The 16,369-nt window shown below is 48.0% G+C and overlaps 4 protein-coding genes across 4 annotated transcripts; 1 reads left to right on the forward strand and 3 right to left on the reverse strand.

Moving 5' to 3' along the window:
- Nucleotides 1-2,841: 2,841 nt before the first annotated feature.
- On the reverse strand, nucleotides 2,842-4,903 carry LOC125514764 (metal tolerance protein 3-like). Its single transcript, XM_048680119.1, has 7 exons — nucleotides 4,614-4,903; nucleotides 4,329-4,528; nucleotides 4,044-4,242; nucleotides 3,766-3,944; nucleotides 3,513-3,663; nucleotides 3,286-3,419; nucleotides 2,842-3,196 (listed from the first exon to the last, which is right to left on the reverse strand). Exons 1-7 carry the CDS (start codon nucleotides 4,801-4,803, stop codon nucleotides 3,017-3,019), a joined length of 1,233 nt encoding a protein of 410 aa, XP_048536076.1. The 5' UTR covers nucleotides 4,804-4,903; the 3' UTR covers nucleotides 2,842-3,016.
- Nucleotides 4,904-6,304: 1,401 nt separating this feature from the next.
- LOC125514766 (DNA-3-methyladenine glycosylase) lies at nucleotides 6,305-8,655 on the forward strand. The gene is made up of 6 exons (XM_048680122.1): nucleotides 6,305-6,759; nucleotides 7,004-7,075; nucleotides 7,178-7,301; nucleotides 8,016-8,086; nucleotides 8,181-8,238; nucleotides 8,324-8,655. Exons 1-6 carry the CDS (start codon nucleotides 6,355-6,357, stop codon nucleotides 8,485-8,487), a joined length of 894 nt encoding a protein of 297 aa, XP_048536079.1. The 5' UTR covers nucleotides 6,305-6,354; the 3' UTR covers nucleotides 8,488-8,655.
- Nucleotides 8,656-8,701: 46 nt separating this feature from the next.
- Nucleotides 8,702-10,548, reverse strand: LOC125514765 (glycosyltransferase family 92 protein RCOM_0530710-like). Its single transcript, XM_048680121.1, has one exon. The coding sequence runs from the start codon at nucleotides 10,399-10,401 to the stop codon at nucleotides 8,707-8,709; it is 1,695 nt and encodes a 564-aa protein (XP_048536078.1). The 5' UTR covers nucleotides 10,402-10,548; the 3' UTR covers nucleotides 8,702-8,706.
- Nucleotides 10,549-11,957: 1,409 nt separating this feature from the next.
- Nucleotides 11,958-15,383, reverse strand: LOC125516897 (putative disease resistance protein RGA4). The gene has a single exon (XM_048682168.1). It carries the CDS (start codon nucleotides 15,255-15,257, stop codon nucleotides 11,958-11,960), a length of 3,300 nt encoding a protein of 1,099 aa, XP_048538125.1. The 5' UTR covers nucleotides 15,258-15,383.
- Between the last annotated feature and the right edge of the window lie 986 nt (nucleotides 15,384-16,369).

A 16,369-nucleotide genomic window follows, 5' to 3' on the forward strand; every position in this document is an offset into this window, starting at 1 on the left:
CATTAACCCCCCGGGCGGTTCCGGTAACCCCCCGGTGCTCCGGTTTTATCCGAAACACTTTCGGTGTCCGAATATAGTCGTCCAATATATCAATCTTTATGTCTCGACCATTTCGAGACTCCTCGTCATGTCCGTGATCACATCCGGGACTCCGAACTAACTTCGGTACATCAAAATACATAAACTCATAATAATTGTCATCGTAACGTTAAGCGTGCGGACCCTACGGTTCGAGAACAATGTAGACATGACCGAGACAAATCTCCGGTCAATAACCAACAGCGGGACCTGGATGCCCATATTGGCTCCTACATATTCTACGAAGATCTTTATCGGTCAGACCGCATAACAACATACGTTGTTCCCTTTGTCATCGGTATGTTACTTGCCCGAGATTCGATCGTCGGTATCCAATACCTAGTTCAATCTCATTACCGGCAAGTCTCTTTACTCGTTCTGTAATGCATCATCTCGCAACTAACTCATTAGTTGTAATGCTTGCAAGGCTTATGTGATGTGCATTACCGAGAGGGCCCAGAGATACCTCTCCGACAATCGGAGTGACAAATCTTAATCTCGAAATACGCCAACCCAACATGTACCTTTGGAGACACCTGTAGAGCACCTTTATAATCACCCATTTACGTTGTGACGTTTGGTAGCACACAAAGTGTTCCTCCGGCAAACGGGAGTTGCATAATCTCATAGTCATAGGAACATGTATAAGTCATGAAGAAAGCAATAGCAACATACTAAACGATCGGGTGCTAAGCTAATGGAATGGGTCATGTCAATCAGATCATTCACCTAATGATGTGATCTCGTTAATCAACTAACAACTCTTTGTTTATGGTTAGGAAACATAAACATCTTTGATTAACGAGCTAGTCAAGTAGAGGCATACTAGTGACACTCTGTTTGTCTATGTATTCACACATGTATTATGTTTCCGGTTAATACAATTCTAGCATGAATAATAAACATTTATCATGATGTAAGGAAATAAATAATAACTTTATTATTGCCTCTAGGGCATATTTCCTTCACTATTTTGAATGGTCATAGAATTTTGGGGGGCAATCTGTGGTGATGTAGCATTGATTAATCATTCACCAAGTTTTAGATTTTCTTGCTAGTGTTAATCACTTTATAGCAAGTTTTATATTTTCTTGACACTTGTACACCACGACACCATTCCACATGGGTCCTCACCCTAATAGCTTCGTACATTTCTGAAATTCTTCTAGTCCCCCTTTGATGACATAGAGTTACCCACATCCACAATCATACTAGTTTCTTCCAGTTTTAGGTGATGTATGATACATGCACCATTTTATGGAGTACACAACTCAAATGATTAGGGATCTCTGATCACTCTTGCGACATCGAAAAAAACAAAGAAGCTCAAAATTTAGTGTTGCAGAGAAAGAAAATAGAATCGGAAAGGGGGGAAAGTAACATAAAGAAGGAAGAAAATGTTATTGCATCTCCAATATGTGCCCTATTTTAGGGCACCAAAGTTGGCTTGGAGCAAAATTTGCAACACCAAAACATCCATCTCCAACAGATGCCCTAAAATAGAGCACCTCCAAACATGCAAACAATTTTTTTGAAAGCACATTGCATAGTCATTTCAAACATTTTAAAACATCCAAACATTGCAACGTTTTAAACTCTAAACATAAAGATCGTCCTAATACTTGATCACCCTAAAGCATAAATATCACTACTCATCCCCCACATAGTCAGTGTCGATGGAGTTCCAAAGCTGAGTTTAACTCTCCTCCTCCCACTCGAGGTTGATCACCATCGAGGGGCTAGCCTCCTCTCGCTCCTCATTCTTCTTCTCATGGTCTCACTTCTAGAAGAATTCCTCCTTGTACTGGACGCACCGTGGATTCTCCTGCCCGAACCTCGCCATAGCCTCCGCATTGCTCTTGTTGGGAAAAACGCGTATGTCATCTCCTCCTCCTCATTGCAGGATACAATGGTCATCGGCGGATCGATGAACTCCGCATCCTCCTGGGTTGCGATCTTCCGGAAGTTCATTTCCTCCTGCGACTGGCCGAACCGCCAAGCGGTGACGTTGTAGGCTCGCCCGGCGAGCTTGCCTGTCTTGAAAGTGCCGAGACAGTAGAGATGGTTCTCACACTTGAAATCTACACCAAAGTGGTCGGAGCCCCACGTACGCACCCCCTTGAAGCCCGACTTGCTTTTGGACTTGAGCTTCCGCGGCATGTCGACGACACGGTGACAAGAAAGAGATAACGGAGTGCTGCAGTCGCGGCGTTGGAGGTTGGTGCGACTACGCTGACGGCGCGGAGGTGGAGCGGCGTTGGGATGGGGACTTGCGACGGCCGAATATCGGCCGGTGCGGCTGCTGCGGTGGCGTGAAGGTGGTGCGTCGGAATGGGGTTGCACGACGCCGATTGAGTCGTTGCGGTGCGCGGCGGCGGCAACGAGGGGTAAATCTGGCAACAGAGGTGGTGCGGGAAGGTTCCATGCGGCGGTTGGACGTTCGCGCGACTGCTTTTTGTTTTGTAACGACCGCTTAAGTGTTGCAAATTTGCAGCATTTGGTGTAGAAAGCGGTTATGCCCTATTATAGGGCACCTATTAGAGATGCTCTTAGCTCCCATAAAATAGGAACAAGAGATATCCATCTTCCATATGACTATGTTGTTGTTGTTGTTGTTGTTGTTGTTGTTGTTGTTGTTGTTGTTGTTGTTGTTGTTGGCGTCAAAAAAATCAAGATGCTCAGAATCTAGTGTTGCAGAGCAAGAAAACAGAATCATCATTCAGAAGGGGGAAAAAGTGACAGAAAGAAGGAACAAGCGTCAGCTCCCATAAAAATGGCGAATCCTGTATTATTCCACTGAGATATCCATCTTCCAGATGGCTCCGTTGCTGCGTTTTTCGAGGTCAGCGCAAGAGAAAAACAACAAGAACACCGTAGCTTCAGGTGTGTATTTTCGCTGTACAAGATCTGGCAAATGCTGGAGGGGAAGGCGCCATCATCAGGGCTCGGTCGCCGGCAGCCTGCTCCGGACCGTGTGCTCCGGCTTATGGGTGCTCTCGAAGTCCGCATGGACAAACGCCCGCTCCACTTCCGGCAGCTTCTCGATCCTCTCCTGCAGCGACTCCCCGATGGCGTGCGCCTCCCGCAGCCGCATGTCCTCCGAGAGCTCGATGTCGACCTGGCGCCGGACCCGGAGAAGAAGAATGTACTCCATGAACTGACCTCAAGTGAATTTCAGATGCATGCTCTGTGTGGCCATGAACTGACCTCGACGAAGTAGAGGGCGCCGAAGCTGTAGGCCCGGACCGTGTCGACCCGCTGCACGCGCGCGTCGTGCTTCATGGCGAGGTAGGTCAGCATCTGCAGCATCTCCGGCGGCGCGCTCCGCCCCACCAGCGAGACTACACAGATCAGAAGAATTCAGAGCTCCAGTTTAGTTTCTACTGAACCAGAGCAGCAACTGAAGATAAATTCAGAAGATTCGGGGAGCAGACCTGCTTGCTCAAGCACGGTCCCGGACCAGTTCGCAATGGTGTACACGGCGAGGAGCACGGCCCCGGCGGGGTCGATCCACCACAGGAACCTGTCTCCCAGGACGGCGGCCACCAGGCCGACGACGTTGGTGATCACATCGAAGTAGTGGTCCTGGACGGCACAAGGCAAAAATTCCGCATCACTTTTCTCAAGAATCTATTCTGCATCGGCTCAAAAAATGGCAAGGCCAGGTCGTCCCTTTCTTTCTTTCACCTTGGCGTACGCCCGGACGATGCTGTTCCCCGAGCTCCTGCAGTAGAACCAGAGGGCGAGCTTGACGGCGGTGGCCGAGAGCATGATGGAGTAGAGCCATGTCAGCTGCTCCGAGGTCAGCTTGTCGCCGGGCTCGTTCTCCACCAGCTGCTCGATCGCCTGCACCAGGACCTGGAAGCCTGGCACGAATTGAGGGACGGAATTCACTTCGATTTGTGACCGACAAGAAGCAAGAAAGAACTGTGAGTCTGTGGGGAGATTTGGGGCTCACTTCGCACCTAGAGTGGCCATGATGGCGGCGAAGACGATGATCCCCACCGGCTGGACGCGCAGCTTGCCGATGGGGTACTTGTAGATGTTCACCTTCTTCATGGAGAGGTGCGTGAACCAGAGGATGCCGCCGGCCATCAGGTCCAGCAGCGAGTCCAGCGTGGACGCCGCGATCGCCATGGACCCCGTCCTGATCGTGGCATACACCTGCAGCCCGAACGAGTCAGAATCAGAGCGTCAGAGCGATCGATTTCGCTTCCCCCGTCGCGCAATTGAGCCAATCAATCAATCACCTTGAAGGCCAGGAGGACGATGTTGGCGTAGTTGGATATCTTCATGGCGAACTCGCTCTGCTTCTGCTCCTCGTCGTCGGCGTCGTCGGCGTCGGGGTCGCCATCGTCGTCCGAGCCGAACTCGCCGGGCATGCACAGGGCCTCCACCTCCTCGAAGGTCCTCAGCGCGGCGAGCTGCTTCCTGTAGTACTCCCTCTCACCTGCGCGCGGCAAAAATTGGGGGACGAACTTGTCGCGGCGCTCCTCCATGGATTAAGCAAGCGGCGAGCTGGGGGAGGAGGTTACCTTGGGAGAGGTCCTTGACGCGGGCGACGTCGACGTCGGCGCCGCGCTCGGGGTCCAGCTCGGTGCGCATCTTGTCCGGCAGCCGGCGCAGGAAGCTGCTGCGCAGCGACCGCGCCGAGTCGCGCCGCCGGAGCGACGGCCGTCCGGCGCCGTTGGCCAGCAGCGGGGCGCTCCGGTCGTCGCCCTCCATGGCCGTCCGTACGCCTTGACTCCGACGTCGGGTACGGCCGGCTGGGAGTGGGAGGTCAGGTTTTGGCTGCCTTCGCCCTTCTCAGCAGGCGCACCGGATATTTCCAAGTTCGCCTTTATATCTACGGGACAAAGCTTCGAAAATGTTCCCCTCTTTGGAGGTCAACAAACAAAAAAAAAACAGTGGGATCTTCCTGATGGACGGCTCAGATTTCGTCTTCCACCTTGGTGGTCACACGTTTTGATTGATGGCTGCGTTTCCTCTGCCCTTCTTCATACTCCAAATCTAATGTCGCCGTCCTACTCCCGTCAAAAGCAGGTAGCCATGTATACAATTACTCAACTATCACGAATTCCTCTAGAGACGATAGCGAGTGAAGTTTGTTTTAAATCTTTAATTCATACGGAAGAACATCCGGGGTTGAAGAATGACCGAGATCCGTGAGTACTACGTAATGGTTTTAGGGATTGAGATGTTAGGGGTCGATTTCTACGAGCCACGTGAGTTAAATGTTTAAAACAGACCTCACTCGATCATAGCTAACCACACGACTGACAAAGTGACGAGTTAAGACGCAAATGAAGTTCAATAAAGTCTACTCATTCAGATAGAAGCGAATGCAAACTATTAGCAAAAAATATTTAGTAGGCTTCATTCGTACAAATTATAGTCCAACCTCTATTCTAGTCCCTACTAACCACGAGACTTTGTATATCTACTTGTGAGTTAACATTCATATAAATTTTGATGTAGCCTCACTGAAATTCTATGTCTTTTTGTGTGTTAACATTTGGTTTATTGTAGAACGAAGTAATTACTATTGAGATAAAGAATGCGAAATAGCTTTTTATATGAGGAGGGGGAACATGGTGTTGGTTGTGATTTGCAACAAAGATTGATAAAGCATGATGGATGAAGGAGAAATGATGGTCGAAAAAGGGGTACTAGTGAGGATGAGTAGATGGACGCAACATCTCCCACTTCAAGTTGCCACCATCAACCTTGGGGGTTATCGACACAATCATAGATCAGGAGACAATGCTGCCAAACCGCCGACGAAAAAAATGAGATGACTATGCTTTCTTTTCCCTTACTAATACTCCGATGTCGTTATCCAGCTTCAGTGTCATTATCCAACTTACCTCAAACGCAGGTATAACAACAGAATCGCCTATCCAATCCTTCTTTTTAGAAGGTACAATCCCAACAGCTTAAGATGTCATCCCCTAGAATTATTGATGTACTAGCCTATATATGCAAAATAAACATATACCAATAGAATAAATCCAACTACAATTAGGTAGAGTGAGCCAAGAAAAAGCATAATCCACAACTTAAACCTTTGACATTGATTGTCCTTTTGTGAGTTGACAATTGCTTTGGAATGAAAACGAACAACCGGCGCCAAGACGAAAAATACAAAACAACTAGAGGCTCCTCCAATCTTTTCTTTTTCAAGTCTTGACCATCTCTAGCTCAAAAATAAAATAAAATTTCTTGACCATCTCAAACCGGGAATGCCTGAGCTGTGCGGCATCACAGTTGACGTCGATGAAGCCCCTCCGTTCCATCCCAGCCGTCCAGCCTCACCCTCCCGTTCCCCAACTCAAACCCCCACGCCGCCGCTCGCCGCCGGCCGCCGGAGGGCCACCGCCGATGACCACCCCAGGCGCGGCCACGCCCCCGAGCTTCAAGCGATCCTCCCCCAGGAAGAAACAGCGGCCCCGCAGCCGCCTCCTCGCCGCTGACTTCGCCGCCGGAGAGGCCGAGGCTGCGCGGGCGTTGGTGGCGGCCAGGGCCACGCCGTCACCCCTCTCACCGCCGGCGGTGTCCCCGCAGTCTGCCGCAGGTATGGCTCTGCCTCGCGAGTTCTTCGAGGTGGATGCGCTCGACCTCGCCCCCCGCCTCCTCGGCAAGCTCCTGCGCCGCGACCAAGTCGTCCTCCGCATCACCGAGGTGCTCGCAATCTTTTCTTTTCTTTTTGGCGTGGAGAGGTGCTTGTACTTGACAAATGCCGCATCTTGCTGGATCAAAGTTAACAATGTTGCAATAACTGGAGCACATTTTGATTGAAATGTGCCAGTAGCATCTTGTTGTGTAATTCTAGTTTGGTGGCATGAGCATACCTTATTTCTTCTCAAACTTAGCAGAGTAGTATCAACTTGTGTCATTTTTGATCTATTGCTCATCTTGGTTTCAGGTGGAGGCTTACAGGCCAAACGATTCCGCGTGCCATGGCCGGTTCGGCATCACGGCGAGAACTGCTCCTGTGGTAAGGCCGGTGCTTCCTGTCATTGTTGATCTTGTGAAATGGTAATAGGGAGGATTTTGACCTTTGAGACCCGCTGAGGTTTTCCTCGTTCATGTGTTGTAGTTTGGACCAGGAGGGCATGCATATGTGTACCTATGCTATGGACTCCACATGATGCTCAATGTTGTTGCCGACAAAGAGGGCGTCGGAGCTGCTGTTCTGATCCGAGCGTGTGCCCCAGTTAGTGGTATGCATTCCTCACTGACTGCACATGGATATCTACCAGCAGTTACTTTTTTACATGCACATATGTACTAACAACAAGTGAAATAGATAAGGATTTGGGGTGATTTGGTTTGAACCTTGACTGAAATTCCATGAGGCGCCTCTTTTTTTATAGAAGATAATACTGTAACCGCAATTTGTTGCTTTAGTTGAATGTTAGGGGCAATGCTGGAGTTGGTTCTTTATTCCTGATTTTTTTTTCTTCACCCAAAGCATTGCTGAAATACCCTTCTTATGTGAGAAACTATACTAATCTGAGTCAGAGAGTGTGTTTCTCGAAGCATGTGTGAGAAACATAGAATTTTTTTAGATTTACTTTTGTCGCCCCACTGCCAAAAGATGGGAGTTTACGAGACATAATTATGCGAGCAAGAGGAACATAGAAGATATAGCCATCTTTCCTCCTAAGTTTCCTAATTCCATAATACCCTAATTTGGGAAAAGAAGCAAAATGAGTTTTGACATTAGACAGCTGGAGTAGAACATCATATACCAAATGCCAGTTCCACAAATCAAATTACATATTTGCACGATAAATGATGTTCTTTTGTAGCAAACTGACAACACATGTTTTTGGCTGTGTAAAAAGGCCAATTTGTCCCCTGTCAGCACTCCTTTCTCCTTTGTAACATCTAGTTTGAGCTGAGTGCTGCTACTTCCTATGAAATTACTGTAGGACTGGAAATTATTCAGCAGCGTCGTGGCCAACAAACCGAGAAACCGATCCTACTTACAGGACCAGGAAAGGTGTACACTGCTCGACATCAAAGCTTTTGTTTTCTGAATTATTATGGTTGTTCCTATAACACTGTGTCATAACTGTTCTTGCCTTCTTATTCAGGTCGGCCAAGCTCTGGGGCTTTCCACCGACTGGTCGAACCATCCACTATATACACCCGGTAAAACTGAGCTATCTCCAATATTGCCTGAATCTGTCAGATGTCGTCAATGCATATTTATCCACCATTTTGTTTTCTGTCTCAGGTGGGTTGGAAGTTCTGGATGCACCAGAACCTGAGAACATTTTGGTTGGCCCCCGTGTCGGAATCGAGTATGCATCGCCCGAGCATGTCATGGCGCCATGGAGGTTCGCGGTTGCGGGCACCCCATGGATCAGTGCCCCGAAGAACACTCTCAGACCTCGGTGAAGACCCGGATATGGTGGAGAAGAGTGACTCGGCCTTAACAACTCACCCAATCTGATGGCAGCACTTTTGCGTTGCCAAATGCACTGTGTTTATGCCCACTGAAAAACATGCCATGTATTCCATGATCTGGTCCATCTGGACTAGCTGAAATGAACAATTTGTACATAAGAAGCTTTTGTACACACCAGAGAGATAGATCAATGTCTCTTGATCATGTTTTCATACATTATATGATGAGCCAGGAGTTGTACCGATTATTCGTCGCCTACCCAGCTTATTTCCAAATCCAAGGCCGAACCATCTGCGAGTCACATCGCGGAGCAAAGTGTCATTCACCTCGCAGAACCTGTGCGGCCAACCAGCCGGCTCGACTGCCTCAAACCCTAAACCCGGGGTCCGGTCATTGGAACGGAGGTTCTTCTTGTCGGTCCAATCGACGGTGTATGTCGAAGCTCGGCGGCGGAATTTCACCTTGAACTCGTCCCAAGCTTGGTACTTGTAGTGGTTCACGCGAATTCGCGTGCTCCATTTGCTTCGAAACCCTGGTTGAAGCATGAAGTAGTGGACCGAGTTAGTCAGCGACCGGTCCACCGCGTCGAGCCGGACCAATGACTTGCGCCGCTCCATGATCTGCCTTCGGCATGTGTAGCCCTGGGTGACCCCCTCCTTTGGGTGCACGGTCTGGCCCGAGGGGCCAAAATCCGCGCACCACATGGACACCTGTCCAATGTCTTTTTCGACGGTTGTGATCGAATGGAGCATAGATTTCGTAGGGTTCTCTGGATGGACCCAGTGTGGAGAGAAGAGGAACTCGTCGACGTCGATGAAGACCATCCACTCGCACGAATCTCGATGCACTGCTGCGCCGTGTGACAGCGCGGCCTCTAGAGTTTTGGGCCAGGGCCAGGTCATAGTGAAGACTTCGAATCCGTCCGAGGTGAGATGGCGCACCTGGTCCACCAGGTCATCCTCGGTCCCGTTGTCGTAGACGTAGAACCGGTCCACGCCCACGGCCGCGTGGTAGACCACCCACTCCCGCAGGAACTTGGCCACGTCCCGGACCATGGTGCAGGCGCAAATCAGCCTCTTCCCTGACGGCGTTGATCCGGTCGCCGGCGACGAGTCGGGGCGCCGTGGAGGATCGTAGGTGGCCAGTGAGGGGATGGGCTCCTCTCCGACCACGGCAAGCGTGACGCGCAGCTCTCGGTCTACCGGAGTCGTTGCCGGTGGAGGCGGGCACCGGAAGACTTGCTGCGCCGAGGTGGTGGCCGGCAGCGAGGCCACGGCGTTACCGGCGTCGCCACGGTAGTACAGGCACCGGATGTCTGCAGCCGGGCGGTTGACTTTTTTCCGTCGGTTGACGCCCTTGGCGAAGACGAGCACGTCACCACCGTCGATCACGACGGACTCATACACGATGCGGTCGCTCCACTTCAGCATCTCCGGCGAGCGGCCTGAGGCGCCATCGTCGGCGTTACCTACCGTGGAGGCGGAGAAGAGCACGAGCGGCGCGTCATGTTGCTGAGTCCGCGTTGGCTCGGGCATGATGCAGCTGTAAGCGTGGCGGCCGGTCGCCGGCAGCGGCCCGAGCGCGCGCGCCGGGGACGACGCCCCGCCCCGGAACACACACGTGGCGTTTTGTACGGGTGCACTGGCGGCGTCGGGTCGTCGGACCAGGGCGATGACCTCCCAGCCCGGAAGCAGCACGGCCTCCGTTCCCGCGCCCGCCGGCGTGGCTGTCTCGGCTCGGACGGCGCGGAGGCCGAGGGGCAGCCAGCGCGGCGGCACGAGCAGGGAGCGCGAGCGCGTATCGCGCAGAGGGAATGCAACGAGGCCGGCCTGGACGCAGATGAAGACGAGGAGCGCCGTGACGGAGAGGGCCGCGGCGGCGGCGTGCCGCCGGCGCGACTGCATGGTGCCTGCCCAGGCAGAATAGATGACGCACGGTTGCGGCGGCGATCGATGGGAATTTCACGCAGGAACTGACCAGGTCCGTCTCCTGCTTGTAGCTCGCTGCGCCGATGGGTTAGTGGCTTGCACGGATTGGCCACTGCGAGTTAAGCGACAGCGATGCCCATTTTGTTTTAGCCACCCACGAGGCCATGACCACGACGACGACGATGACTGCTGGAGTACGAGTCTACGACTACTAGTGCTCGTGCTTACGTACTTTGCAAATCAGTATCGTGCGACCGATTATTGGCATGCGTTACGTCGCCACTGAGCTAGTGCAGCGCGTGTAAGCCACGTTGTCTTCGTTGGCTCAAACCGGATAGTCAGTGTAAGATCGAAGTGAAATTAGGACACGAGGTGTAGCTAGCACCGCTCGTTCAGCGCCACGCAACAGTGCGCATAACAAAAACTGTTGAACTTCCTCCGCCTGTAATTGGCGTGATAACCATCGAGTTTATATATAAAGAAAAATATCTTGGCCAGTTCACCAAATATTTTGGTCAGAATAGCCACGTTAAACCCTTTATTTATTCAGTTTATTTGCAAGGATGAAGAAATTAAGCTGCGAGACAGAAAATCTAAAAATTCCCTTGGGGGAGAATATTTGGTTTAAACAGGCAACACACATGCATATACACAACAAAAGTTGCAACTTCCAAGCTGCAGCTAAGTATTTTGTAATTTTGAAACAAGATTGTTACCTTCCTTGGGAACTGGGATCGAGCTGGTGGTTATTACGTACTCCTAAACAGAGAAATGGTTGAATGAGCAGCCCTGGAGTAAACTAAGAGCCTGTTTGTTTCGGGGGAAGTAGTGTTTTAGGGAATGGGAATTAGGAGGGCATGGGGTTTAAATTCCCTTGTTTGATTGGAGGACAGGGGAATTGATGATGGACGGGAATCTCTCAGCTAACTCCCACTTAAAAATTCCCATGCCTTTTCCTCAAGCTGCCAAACACGCTGTAAGAGAATTTACAATGGCCTAGAGTGAATTGTGCGAAAAACTTCTTCTTCCGATTGGTCTTCCAAGACATTTGATTCTTGATTCCCAAGAAGTAACATAAAAAGAAAGAATTTATTAGTAAAGTAGTTCGAGCAAAAAAATTCTGCGGGAAAAAAAATGGTTCTACAGGCTGCGATGAGGAGAAATTGGCATAACACCTTATGCATAAAGGGGGTTTTCATATTTCGTCACACATTTCATCCTTTGAACTAGCTTATTTGGAAGCCAATTTAGTTGGATGCCTATGTTATTTGCAAACTCATTTTGTCTTTTGAATTATTTGGAACCAAAAGATTAATGAGTCAAGGGTGACCAAACTCTGGAGCAAAAATGATTAACTGTTGGCAACAGGTTACACGTACAGTTATTATGAACAAGATGCCCAGCGTATGCAGCTTCATGCATGTTTTCATAGTTAACTAGAGAGTGAAAGAAAATATGAGTAAAATCTGGCAATGGACTCGCTAGAACATACCTGCCACTGCCATAGAGAATGAGTGACTCTCCCATCAGATCTAGAAGCGCCCTCTCATCACATAAGCATTTTCCTTCATCTTTGGACAGCCAGAAATACACACAATATTTATTTCTGCAATTGCATTTGCCCCACCAATTGACACAAGGTCTGGACAATCCTCAATCTTCAATTCCTTGAGTGACGTGAGATCACTGCTCCAAACTTCTCCTGGAATGGACACTACACGTGGACATTCAATCATCTGCAGTGAAACAAGGGATGCGAGGTTCTCTAGGCTACTGGGAACCCATGCGGAGATATCCCCACATGACCGTAAGTAGAGTCTTTGGAGGGATGATGGGAGCGCCAATCCACTTTGCCAGTTGATACTTGGGCAATCATGAACTTTCAAATCCTTCAGGAAAGGGAAACTTCCAAACGTTTCACTGGATAGGGAAATTAACTTGCCACAGCGTCCAACAAGAATGCTCTCGATAGCAGGTAGATATTCTTCTGTTAGAAGGTCATCAATGGTTGACAGTTTCTCACAATCATAAATGGTTATGGAAGTAAGAGATGAGAATATCACGCTGGTGGTGCCTCCGCCACGAGAAATGTTAGTGAAGAAAGGTTCAGGTTGTCCAATAGATGTAAGAGATCTGCACCCTGTAATGTTCAACTCTAGTAGAGCTGGAAGACTCCACATTTGTGGTTCGATGGATGTCACGCAGTGACATGACAAAGAAAGGCAGACTAGGGACGAGCATTCTATATTTCCTGCAAGATTCCCAGAACTACCCAGCACGAGCCTCTCGAGGGAGGGCGCCACCAAACCATAGGAGTAAATATTTGGACAATCACTCACGTATAATTCTTCAAGGCAATGCAAGTCCTCAAACCTCTCAGTTGGCACTGATACTAACTTATTGCAATATTGAATTGTTATTTTCTTGATGGCTGGTACAGAAGCTGGATGTAGCACTTGTTCAAGGCTTGATACATTCTTGCACATGTAAATGGATATGACTGTCAGGGCCAAGAAAGTACCAATACTGTCATTATTGTTGTCAATTGGCACCGCACGCATATCATTTAGGTTTATGCGCTGTGAGATCCTGGAAAATGATATGCTCTCGAGTCCATCACAGTTATGCAACGATAGTGATGTTAAATTAGCTAAGTTTTGTGGCTGAAACCAGTTTGGGAGAGATACACCTGGATAACACCGCAGGAGCAGAGATTTGAGATTGATGGAAGGTTGTAGAACTTGAAGCACTTCAATCTCACTGTGCCCCTGTGTGGATAAAGACCACCCCAAGGTGAGGCCATTAAGATATCGCTTATTCTTTAGTTCAACCTGTGCTGCATGATCCTTGCTTCGCATGCTCAGATTGCATATCTCCAAATCTCCACAAAATTGGGTCACATTCTTTAGCACTCTCATTCGTAGTCCCCGTTCACTGTCTGCATCAAAATTTAGTGGACAGTCTTGATCATATTGAAATCCATTTGATTCAAATCTCTGTAAGCTGATCAATTTACTGAAGTCACTGGGCAAGCTTTCTAGCTTGCATTCGCTAGCACTGAAAATCTGCAAATTATACAGGCAACAAATTGCTGAAGGAAGGCTGTCGAAAGGACATGCTCTGGAGATTTTCAGGTACCGGAGATGCTTCAAGTTGCCAACACTATCTGGTAACTCCTCAATGGCAGAAAAAATGATTGCACGCATATGCCGAAGTTCATTGAACCAATGAACTACAACAGAAGCTACAGTCTTATTCCTTAAAGACTTGTTGCAAAATAGTGTACGGAGTTTTGTGTGCTTGCATAGACTCAGCAATGTGGAACGGTCAAATTTTGTGCTAGAGAGTATTGAAAGATGACGAACGTCCTGAGGAACTTTCTGGAAGTCACTCATATTTTTAATGACAAAGCAGTCATGCTCCGAAACTAGTTGTGCCATGTCATACAGCAAGTCATGTATTACGTAAGTATCACGAACTTTCTGAAAGAAGGAACGTTCTACAAGATCTTCGAAGTACTGGCAGCCAATATCTTGAATCGGAATGTCACCTTGAGGTTCAACCAAGCCTTCTGCTACCCAAATTTCAGCTAAATAGTCCTTCTCAAATTTGTGATCTTTAGGGTATACAGCACAGAACGAGAAGCATCTCTTCAAATGGAATGGTAAATACATGTAGCTCAACCGAAGTGCTGGCAAAATTTCAGTCTCATTTTGTCTCAACTCCCACAATTCACTTTCTAGTATTTTATTCCAGTGTGTTACATGAAGGTTCATTTTTAACAGGCGACCAAGAGTTTTGGCTGCTAAAGGAGAACCTTTCAGTTTAGGAAGTATGCTTCTACCAATGAGCTCTAGCTCAGGTTCACTGTTCGAACTCTTAGATCCAAACACACATAGTTTGAAGAAATTCCAGAAGACATCATCCTTCAAACCATCCAATATAAAGGGCTCCATTGTCCCCACTCCATCAGCAACCTTTGGAGATCTAGTGGTGACCAAAATCATACTTCCCTGTATCACATTTCTCAAAGGTGCACAAAACCTCTTCCAACACAGCCCATTTTCCTTCAAGGCATCATCCCACATATCATCAAGGACAATCAAGAACCTTTTGTTCCTCACATTCTTTGAAAGAGCGCGTTGAAGAGAATCCAAATTATCAGAAGAGGCTTGCACGGCCTCTTTGGTTAACCTTGTCACATCAAAGTCATCTGAGACACAAATCCAAATTACCAAGTCAAAGTAAGACTTCACTTGTTGATGATTGCAGATATGTTGGGCCAAAGTGGTTTTTCCGACACCCCCAAGTCCAACTATTGGCAAAACAGGAATGCTTGGTATTCTTGATTCATTACTAATGTTGCTTGATGTACTTGTCGACCCTCTCACTACAGTACTTGCTCTCTTGCGTTTGAGATGAGCCCCGCTAATATTTGTAGGTACACCAAGCAATCCTATCACCTGCTTCAGCTCCAGGTCACGACCAAATATTTTTGTCTCATCGGGCAAAGAGCTAGTATCTGGCCTGACTGATTTATCAAAGTGCGGTGTCTCTTCACGCAAACCCATCTCCTCCAGCTGCCTAGAAAGATTTTTCAGTCTTTTCTGGATATCTTCCACTTTGTTGAAGCTACCTTGAATAACACTGTTAAAGAAGTCAACAAAAGGGCTTTGGCTTGCATTGCCCTCCACGGCCACCTTCAGCTCATACCATCCAAACTCATCAAGAAGGTCATCAGCATCATACACTGCATCCCTGAGTTTTGGAAGGAGCTTGGCCACGCACTGTTCATGGATCCTCCACTCTGCTCGATCAATGAGGTCGCACATTGCAGGAAGTGTATCCCTAAGGCGTAGTAGGCCACTCTGCAAGTGCAGTACTTCATCCTGAAGCGTTTGCTCCTCTGTGCCACTCCATCGGGAGCGAAGAGATGAAATAGCAGATCTGGCCCACTAAAACAAATTGACACACTCATTGATGCCACTAATGACCGTGATGCCCCCAAGTATAGTCATGTCGACTGCGTCCCAAAATTTCTTTTTATCCTGTTGAAAATCAGAGTACATGGTGAGCATTATGGAAGCATAGTTTGTGGTCAGAGGAATATTAAAGATATAAATATAGTTAAACAGAATAAGAGAGCTGCTGTGCAATTATTTTCTCCAAAGAAAAAGTTTAACTACCCGAAGTTTAGGGCCCAGTTGGAAAGCCAGTTTTGAACCCAAAACCGGATAAAATTAATGGGCTCGGTCTGGAAATGAGTGTTTGGATATCCGGTCTTGGTTTCAGAACTACAGCCTTACACGGTTACACTTACACCTGAATAAAAATACACTGGATGTTGTGAAACCACAGTCGTTTAATCATCAATCGACAATCCCATCATTCCACATCACACATACGACAATCACAGATAATAGGCACAATGCACAGGCATATAAGGACAATAAACAGTGTATGGGGAGAAAACCGTGGGAGCTCTTTCATTAATTAGTGTCTTATCTCATATACTCCCTCCATCACAGGTTAGAAGACACAGTTAAATTTACATGCGTTTCCACAATAGACAAGGTTTAGGACGCATTGCATTTATTTCTAGTAGCTAATTAGTACTCCGATATACTATTTTTATATGCATGCGTAGTGTGAATGCTATTTTTTAGCCCATCTCACAACCAATAGATAACCACCTAGATTTCGGAGAATTTCCAAGCACGCCTTAGACTAGTCATAATGGGTAGTAACTTAGACTAGTAACATGCATATGTTACTAGTCTATGTTACTACCTCCACAGTGGATAATAACATATGTGTTGTGTCATGCACCACTTCATTTATTACGTTGTAGACTCATCTTTTCTTGATATGTGTGATGTTACAGTAACTAGCTATGTTACCACATGCCTCTCTTTCTTCATTAATTACATGCCACATCATCTAT

This window comes from Triticum urartu, chromosome 6 (assembly GCF_003073215.2).
Source record: "Triticum urartu cultivar G1812 chromosome 6, Tu2.1, whole genome shotgun sequence".
In the NCBI taxonomy this organism is placed as follows: domain Eukaryota; kingdom Viridiplantae; phylum Streptophyta; class Magnoliopsida; order Poales; family Poaceae; genus Triticum; species Triticum urartu.

Excerpts from the sequence above, each read along its gene's own strand:
- LOC125514764 (XM_048680119.1), bottom strand. The coding sequence starts at position 4,803 with ATGGAGGGCGACGACCGGAGCGCCCCGCTGCTGGCCAACGGCGCCGGA. Across the intron at positions 4,529-4,613 it reads CGTCAAGGACCTCTCCCAAG|GTGAGAGGGAGTACTACAGG; the intron begins GTAACCTCCTCC and ends TGCCGCGCGCAG. Across the intron at positions 3,664-3,765 it reads TCGTCCGGGCGTACGCCAAG|GACCACTACTTCGATGTGAT; the intron begins GTGAAAGAAAGA and ends TGTGCCGTCCAG.
- LOC125516897 (XM_048682168.1), bottom strand. The coding sequence starts at position 15,257 with ATGTGCGACCTCATTGATCGAGCAGAGTGGAGGATCCATGAACAGTGC.
- LOC125514765 (XM_048680121.1), bottom strand. The coding sequence starts at position 10,401 with ATGCAGTCGCGCCGGCGGCACGCCGCCGCCGCGGCCCTCTCCGTCACG.
- LOC125514766 (XM_048680122.1), top strand. The coding sequence starts at position 6,355 with ATGAAGCCCCTCCGTTCCATCCCAGCCGTCCAGCCTCACCCTCCCGTT. Across the intron at positions 6,760-7,003 it reads TCGTCCTCCGCATCACCGAG|GTGGAGGCTTACAGGCCAAA; the intron begins GTGCTCGCAATC and ends TCTTGGTTTCAG. Across the intron at positions 7,076-7,177 it reads CGGCGAGAACTGCTCCTGTG|TTTGGACCAGGAGGGCATGC; the intron begins GTAAGGCCGGTG and ends CATGTGTTGTAG.